The following is an 8,947-nucleotide window of genomic DNA, read 5'->3' as shown; positions in this document are numbered from 1 at the left end:
AAGAGGTGGCAAGAATACACAGAAGAACTATACTAAAGAGAACTTAATGACCCAGATAACCATGATGGTGTGATCACTCACCTAGAGCCAGACATCCTGGAATGCAAAGTCAAGTGGGCCTTAGGAAACATCATTATGAACAAAACTAGTGGAGGTGATGGAATTCCAGTTGAGCTGTTTCAAATCCTAAAAGATGATGCTGTGAAGGTGCTTCACACAACATGCCAGCAAACATGAAAAACTTGGCAGTGACCACATCACTGGAAAAGGCCAGTTTTCATTCCAATCCCAAAGAAAGGCAATGCCAAAGAATGTTCAAACTACCACAAAATTGCACTCATCTTACACGCTAGCAAAGTAATGCTCAAGATTCTCCAAACCAGATTTCAACAGTATGTGAACTGAGAACTTCCAGATGTTCAAGCTGGATTTAGAAAAGGCAGAGGAACCAGAGATCAAATTGCCAACATCCGTTGGCTCAAAGAAAAAGCAAGAGAATTCCAAAAAAACATCTACTTCTGCTTCATTGACTACACTAAAGCCTTTGCTGTGTGGATCACAACAAACTGTGGAAAATTCTTAAAGAAATGAGATAACAGACCACCTTACCTGCCTCCTGAGAAACGTATATGCAGATCAAGAAGCAACAGTTAGAACCGGACATGGAACAACGGACTGGTTCCAAACTGGAAAGGAGTACATCAAGGCTGTATATTGTTACCCTGTTTGTTTAATTTATATGGAGAGTCCATCATGAGAAATGCTGGGCTGGAAGAAGCACAAGCTGGAATCAAGATTGCCGGGAGAAATATCAATAACCTCAGATATGCAGATGACACCACCCTTATGGCAGAAAGCAAAGAGGAACTAAAGAGCCTCTTGATGAAAGTGAAAGAGGAGAGTGAAAAAGCTGGCTTAAAACTCAACATTCAAAAAACTAAGATCATGGCATCCAGTTCAATCATTTCATGGCAAATAGATTGGGAAACTATGGAAACAGTGAAAGGCTTTATTTTCATGGGCTCCAAACTCACTGCAGATGGTGACTGCAGCCATGAAATTAAAAGATGCTTGCTCCTCGGAAGAAAAGCTATGACCAACCTAGACAGCATATTAAAAAGCAGAGACTTTACTTTGCCAACAAAGATTCTTCTAGTCAAAGATATGGTTTTTCCAGTAGTCATGTATGGATGTGAAAGTTGGACCATAAGGAAGGCTGAGTGCCAAAGAATTGATGCTTTTGAGCTGTGGTGTTGAGAAGACTCTCTAGAATCCTTTGGACTGCAAGGAAATCAATCCTGAATATTCATTGGAAGGACTGATGCTGAAGTTGAAGCTCCAATACTTCGGCCACCTGATGCGAAGAGCTGACTCATTAGAAAAGACCCTGATGCTGGGAAAGAATGAAGTCAGGAGAAGAGGACAACAGAGGACAAGATATTTGGAGGGCATCACTGACTCGATGGACATGAGTTTGAGCAAGCTCCAGGAGTTGGTGATGGACAGGGAAGCCTGGCGTGCTGTTGTCCATGGGGTTGCAAAGAGTCAGACATGACTGAGCGACTGAACTGGACTGATCATTATCATTCAAGGATTCCACACTTGTGAATTCACCTACTGATCAGAATTTATTTGTAACCCCCAAGTTGGTACCCACAGTCATATTTACTGGCAGACATGCACAGAGTGGCAAGAATATTGAGTCACCCAACAATGCACATTCCCAGCCAAGGCCACACAAGGTGACACTCTGCCTTCTGGTTTCAGCTCCCATACTGTGTTAGCAAGTATGGTCCTCTTCATGGTCTATTTGGTGCCATGTTTTTGGCATTTTTGTATCTCTATTGGTGATTTTTATTTTCAATATTTATTTATTTTTGGCTGAGGAGTTTAGGAAAGAATCTGGGAAAGAGGGCACCAAGAAAAAAATATATATGTTTAAAATGAGTTGAGTCTTGCAGATATCTGTTGGAGGACCAGCAGGGGCAAAGATCCTAAGGCAGGAGCTCTTTGCTTGCCTGATATATTCAGGGGACAGTCAGGAGGCCAGCATGGCTGGAGCAGTTGGGTGGGGAAGGGGAGGAGGTCAGAAGGGAACCAGAGAGGACTTAGTCACCTCTCCATTCTCAGCACTCACAAGTGTGCTCAGAACATAGCAGCATGCCTATGTGCTTAGTTGCTCAGTCATGTCCAACTCTTTGCAACCCCATGGACTGGAGCCTGCCAGGCTCCTCTGTCCATGAGATTTTCCAGGCTAGAATACTGGAGTGGGTTGCCATTCCCTTCTCCAGGGGATCTTCCCAACCCAGAGACTGAACTCAGGTCTCTTGCATTACAGGCGAATTCTTTACCGCCTGGGCCACCAGGGAGGTCCCTGAACAAAGTACATGTTCAGAAAAGAATGTGTTGAATGCTCACATGTGTCACTTTAACACCAAAATAGGGAGGTGATAGAGAAAATCTTGAATAGACAAGTTGTGTCCTTCTACCCCAGCAGAGTGGAAGGCTTGGGAGAGAAATGAAACAGGATTACTAACTTGTCACAGGATAGATGTGGGAATTGTGACCTCACATCCCATGGGGGTGGACTACAGCTCTTCCTGCTATCAGGGCTGAGGCCTGAGGTTCATGGATGACCTCACAAAGTCCAGGGTGGGGCCCGGCCCACTTTCACAGTCGCAGTCCACCATGCTGACCACCCTGTGGCTGTTGCTCTGCTTTGCTCTCCCGGTTCAGGAGTCGCCCTTTCCTATCAGCTGTCCAAATCACAAACATTGTCAACTGGCCCTGCTCTCAGACAACGATATCATCCTGCACTGCAATGCGCCTGGGGCACAGTGGCAATTCTTCACACCACTCAAGACCACCTGGGCCAGCAATTTCACTACTAATCTCAACATGGTAACAATGCTCAATGGCAACCTTCTCATTAAAAATCCACTACCCTCCCACACAGGCATTTATAACTGCAACGATAAGGATGGCAAGAAAGTGATGCGGTATGAAATTGACTTCCAGGATGTCGTCACCCTACATATTACACACAAAGATCTGGATCAAAAGCCCCTGCAGAATGAGAGCCTGAGTCTGAGCAGCAAGCAGTTCGTCTTCACCCAGTGGGAGCCCTGGCAGGACTGTAACCAGTGTGGGAAACCAGGTGAACGCAAACGCCTGGGGTACTGCTACATCCAAGAGTCCCTGGAAAACCCGATGCCCTGCTGGCTCTATCTGGGAGATGAGAAGGTGTGGTCCAACCGCTTGAGGCCTGAGATGCAGGTGGAAACCTGCCACATCCCGTGTACACACATACCTGCGAAATATGTCGTTTTTGACAACTTCCAGCTTAGAAACAACGTGGGATCTGCGTGGCTCACCTGCCCCTTAGGATCTATCTACAGGTGATGGAATCGGGTACCAACACTGCCCTTGACCCTCTGGAAGCCTTCGTGGTTAATCTATGCCGAGAGGGAGGGATTCTATGTTGCTAATCAGTGCCGCCGTCTCTCTCCTTGGGCTTCTTTGGATATTCCTCCTGGTGTCCACTGAGCTGCACACCGATAGAACAAGCACAGCTAGTCCCCAGGGAGCACCCGGCTGACCCTAGGCCCAGCCCTGTGCTGGGTGGTGCTGTGGATGGGGTGGTCCTCGGGTAGTTGCACATCTGGTCCTTAGGAAGCCCCTAGTCCAGGCGGGGAGACGGACCAGGGTGGCCAGGGGTGGAATGGGAGAAGCTCAGGCAAGTGATGGAACTGTGAAGGCAGGTAGCTCAGGAAGCTGTAAGACTCTTGAGTCCTCAGACTCATGTGGAAAGATCATCAAGCCTGGGATGAGAGGATGGATGCCCATCATGACCTGTGCCCCTGGGAGCTACCACCCTTGTTCTGTCTTCCTGCCTGGTGGTAGTGGTTGAGTCACTAAGTCATGTTCGACTCTTAGCAACTCCATGGACTGTAGCCCACCAGGCTCCTCTGTTCATGCGGTTTCCCAGGCAAGGATACTGGAGTGGGTTGCCATTCCTTCTTGAGGGTTCCTGCCTGGAACCCCTGGGAAATCTTTCCCTCTTCACGTTTTTCCCTGCCCACCTGCTTCCCTGGTGGCTCAGATGGGAAAATATCAGCATGCAATGCAGGAGACCTGGGTTTGATCCCTGGGTGGGGAAGATACCCTGGAGAAGGGAATGGCTAACTGCCACTACCCCAACAATAAGAGCTGCAACCACTCACAGTGCAGCGCTTACCGTATAGGCTGGTCCCTAGGCAAACACTCTTCTTAAACCACACCCTCTGCCGTTCTTCTTCCCTCAGCCAAGGAGCTATGAACTCCAAGAAGGCTCATTCATAGATGAGGAAGCTACAGCTCAGAGGAATGCCTGGGGGAATCCATGGTGAGAGGTGGCAGCACAGGCCTTATGACACATACTTGGCCATGGGGACCCCCTTTGCCCTTTTCCCCCACTGGCCAGTGGCAACCCTTTCCTTGCAAGTTGGGAGCCTGAGCAACCTCTTGAGGGCTCTGCAGCTACCAGCTCTGTGGAATCTGGCTTTGTTGCCTCCATCTGGTTTTCTTTCCCTTGGTCATCCCAGCTGTGACTTGTTGTTGTTATTGTCTGGTCACTAAGTTATGTGTCCGACTCTTTGTGACCCCATGGACTGCAGCACGCCAGGCGTCCCTGTCCTTCACCATCTGTCCTGCTCAAGCTCATGTTCATCAAGTCAGTAATGCCATCCAGCCATCTCATCCTCGGTCGTCCCCTTCTCCTCCTGCCTTCAATCTTTCCCAGCATCAGAGTCTTTTCCAGTGAGTTGGCTCTTTGAATCAGGTGGCCAAAGTATCGGAGCTTCAGCTTCAGCATCAGTCTTTCCAATGAAGAATTATTCAGAGTTGATTTCCTTTAGGGTTGACTGGTTTAATCTCCTTGCTGTCTAAAGGACTCTCAAGAGTCTTCTCCAGCACCACAGTTCAAAAGCATCAGTTCTTCAGTGCTCAGCCTTATTTGTGGAGAAGGCAATGGCACCCCACTCCAGTACTCTTGCCTGGAAAATCCCATGGATGGAGGAACCTGGTGGGCTGCGGTCCATGGGGTCGCTAAGAGTCGGACTGAGTGACTTCCTTTCACTTTTCACTTTCATGCATTGGAGAAGGAAATGGCAACCCACTCCAGTGTTCTTGCCTGGAGAATCCCAGGGATGGGGGAACCTGGTGGGCTGCCCTCTATGGGGTCACAGAGGGTCGGACATGACTGAAGCGACTTAATAGCAGCAGCAGCAGCCTTATTTGTGATCCAACTCTCACATCCCATGCATGACTACTGGAAAAACACTAGCTTTGACTATACAGACTTTGTTGGCAAAGTCATGCCTCTTTTTTAATATTCTGTCTAGGTTTGTCATAGTTTTTTCTTGCAAGGAGCAAGTGTCTTCTAATTTCATGGCTGCAGTCACCGCCCTCAGTGATTTGGAGCCCAAGAAAATGGAATCTGTCACTGCTTCCACTTTTTCCCCTTCTGTTTGCCATGAAGTGATGGGACCAGATGCCATGATCTTAGTTTTTTTTAATGCTGAGTTTTATGCCAACTTTTTCTTTGTTTTTCTCTCTCGCATATCTTTTTGTCTCCCTTTCTCCTTTCTTCCTCCTCCTTGAAGTATAAAAGTAACACCTGCTTCCTTAAAAAAAAAAAAAGCCCACAATTCAGAAATGTGAAGGTGCATGTGACTCCTCCTCCCATCTAGATCCACGCACCTATTCCACGTCATTTGCCAAGTAAGGGGCACCTGAGTGCCCATCACAGGGAGCTTGAAAAGAGGGGTCACTGAGGCTTCAGGAATCGCTGTGTCTCCAGGGAGCTGAGGGGAAGGGCATTTCATGTGAGGTTATTGTCTCGGCCTCTGCCACTTTCCTGCTGTGTGACTTTAGCCTGTGGCCTCTCTGGGCCTCAGTTTCCCCATCTGTAGAATATGGGTTGTATTCGTTTGCTACAACCACTGTAACAAAACACCACCAACCAGGTGGCTTCAACCAACAGGGAATCCTTCTCTTCCAGTTCTGCAGACAGATCCAGGTGTCAGCAGGGCCTCTGAGAGGCTGGGTAGGCTCCTTCCTCGCCGCCTCCTGGCTTCTGGTCGTGGCCACAATGCTTGGCCTGCCTTGACTTGTGACTGCGTCCCTCCAGCCTCTGCCTCTGTCACCACCTGGAGTCCTCCCCCTGTGTCTCGTGTCTCTGCCTCTTCTCCTTTCTTACATGGATACAGGTTATATTGGTGGATTTCAGGCCCACCTGCCTCCCATCCTGGTGGCTCACATGGCAGAGAATCTGCTTGCAATGCAGGAGACCTGGGTGGGGAAAATCCCCTGGAGAAGGGAATGGCTACCCACTCCAGCGAGGCCTGGAGAATTCGATGGACAGAGGCGCCTGGAAGGCTACAGTCCGTGGAGTCGCAGAGTTGGACACGACTGAGCAACTTTCCCTTTCACAACTCCCATCTCACCTCCTCTGAACTAATTACAACTGCAACAACTCTATTTTCAAATAAGGTCACATTCTGAGGTTCCAGTTAGGACATGAATTTGGGGAGTACAGAGGTCTTGCGGGATCTGGCCTCAGGGTCATTGTGATCCCTAAGGGAGCAAATGACGGTAAAGACATTTATGACAGGTCCCACACACTAACAGGGGTTACTATTGCTTTTATGATCTTTCACCTTGTCATTGTTGTCTGTTGCTTGTCCCTTTTGTTTCCCAGCCACGATGGGTGTGTTATATCCCTGATTTATGTGTTCACTGATCACGTTTTTCACTGAGCATTATAAACTAAGCATCTAAACTCTAGGCACCAGAGAGGCAATGAGGAGCAAAACCAGAAAAGATACCTGCTTTCATGCAGCAATAAACCAATGACCTGAATGAAACACACAGTTTTTTTTTTTTTTTTTTGGAGTCTAATCGCTTTTTGAAGAAGGCAATGGCACCCCACTCCAGTACTCTTGCCTGGAAAATCCCATGGACGGAGGAGCCTGGTAGGCTGCAGTCCATGGGGTCGCTAAGAGTCGGACACGACTGAGTGACTTCCCTTTCACTTTTCACTTTCATGCATTGGAGAAGGAAATGGCAACCCACTCCAGTGTTCTTGCCTGGAGAATCCCAGGGGCGGGGGAGCCTGGTGGGCTGCTGTCTATGGGGTCACACAGAGTCGGACACGACTGAAGTGACTTAGCAGCAGCAGCAGTAGCATAATCACTTGTACAATGTTGAGAACCCAGCATTTTAGTTGGCGATAAAGGGAGGTGAAAGTTTTAAATAAGGAGAGCAGAGAAAGCGTTCCTGAGAAGGTGCCATTCAGCCAAGGCTGAGAGGAGGTGAGAGAGCTGTGTGCATTGAGGGAGAGCATTCCAAGCTGAGTGCAAAATCCTGAGGCAGGACTGTGCCCAGCCGTCAAAGGAACCTCTAGGAGGTGTGGCTGGGGCAGACTGAGTGAGGGAGAGCAGAGGAAATAGGGTCAGGCAGGTAAAGAGGTGCACACACAATTAGGGAGTGTCTTGCTAATTCTTCCAAAAAACCCTCTGAGGTCACTGCAGTCATGACACTCTCGGGTTCCAGATGAAGAAACAGGTAGAGGCATTTGGTTAAGTGGTCCCGGGGAAGTAAGGGGCTAGGCTCTGAGAGCTCCCAGCCATCCTGTCCCCACCTTCCCTTTGTTCTTTGCTGCATAGCTCTCCTGGAGGGGGATGCTTTGTTGGCTGTTCCTGGGGAGAAGGGTGCTGCCATCTCTACCTCCTTTCAGACATTGGTCCACCCTCCCCCTCTCTGGGGTTTTGCAACTGAGCTTGTCCTCCTTCGCAGGCCCGTATTCTGGGAAGCCAACAACCTCTCCCTGACGTGGAAGGACCAGCTCTCCGGCAAGAGCATCAGCACCATCATGGACTCCTCCAATGGCGGCAGCTGGCTGCAGGTCTTCCAGTCGGCCATTTACAGGTGCTTCGTGCAGCGAGAGCTCATGGCTCAATTCAACTCCAAGGTCAATGTGGATCCACTGAAGTTTCTGAGCCCAGAAAAGTCCAAACAACAACCAGAGGCAGAGGAGACCCGGAAAGAAAACAGCAACTCTGTCCTTAAGGGGCTGAACGTGATGATGCTCGTGGGCATGGTCTTGACTGTGCTGGGGTGCCTGCTCAAACAATTCCACTTTTCCCGGAGGCGGGAGAGAAATAAGATGTTTCTGGTGAAATAAAGTCAGCCCTTTGGGTCCAGGAGACCTGGTCTCCTGTGCCTGCTGCCCTGGGCTTACCCACACCTCACTCTGCACGTGTGTGGACCAAAACAGACATGGGGCCGCAGCTAAGGGTGACTGACCTCTCCCTGGTCCAAGTCCTGCTCTGTTAACTCATTCACAATCCCCATGCCACAGGTGAGGAAACTGAGATAGACTTCCTGTCTGGTCACCATGGGGTGGGGGTGGGGGGACACCAGTTCAAACCCAGGTGGCCTGGCTAAAGCCTTGTGCACCTCACAGGAAGGAAGAAAGGGCTGGAACGAGGCCATGTGGGGAGTGAGTCTCTCAGTGTGTAAAGTGCAGCCACCTCACTCATCACACTCTCCCAAGGACACGGGCAGGGATGGGGGATGGGAGTGGGTCACCCCAGAACCCCCGGATCTGCACTGGACTGCTGCCTTTCCTTACCTGTTCCTTGCACCCTGCCTCCCCCACCATCTCAGTGGCACCTGGGGCCTCCAGGCCTCAACCATAGCTTCCCAGGTTAGAGGTTAGTGGTGGCCCAGTTAGCAGATGAGCACCCCCCCCCTCCTGATTCTTGCAATGGCGAGAGCTCCCTCAGACCCCTCAAGAAAGGAGAGATAGGCCTCTGTGCTGGGACAAGGCACTAGGCCTGGCCCAGCTGACCTGTGGCAATCACCAGGCCTGGCTGGCTGTTCCCAGAAGTGTTATACACTATTT

General features: G+C 49.6%; 1 protein-coding gene across 1 annotated transcript; it reads left to right on the top strand.

Annotated features, from left to right (window-relative positions):
- Nucleotides 1–2,688: 2,688 nt before the first annotated feature.
- On the top strand, nucleotides 2,689–8,224 carry LOC138096782 (protein FAM187B-like). The gene is made up of 2 exons (XM_068993051.1): nucleotides 2,689–3,398; nucleotides 7,837–8,224. The coding sequence occupies exons 1-2, from the start codon at nucleotides 2,689–2,691 to the stop codon at nucleotides 8,222–8,224; spliced, it is 1,098 nt and encodes a 365-aa protein (XP_068849152.1).
- Nucleotides 8,225–8,947: the final 723 nt, after the last annotated feature.

This window comes from Capricornis sumatraensis, chromosome 20 (assembly GCF_032405125.1).
Source record: "Capricornis sumatraensis isolate serow.1 chromosome 20, serow.2, whole genome shotgun sequence".
Classification (NCBI taxonomy): domain Eukaryota; kingdom Metazoa; phylum Chordata; class Mammalia; order Artiodactyla; family Bovidae; genus Capricornis; species Capricornis sumatraensis.
Note: the sequence above shows the minus strand (reverse complement) of the source record. Positions and strands in the feature narration are given on the sequence as shown.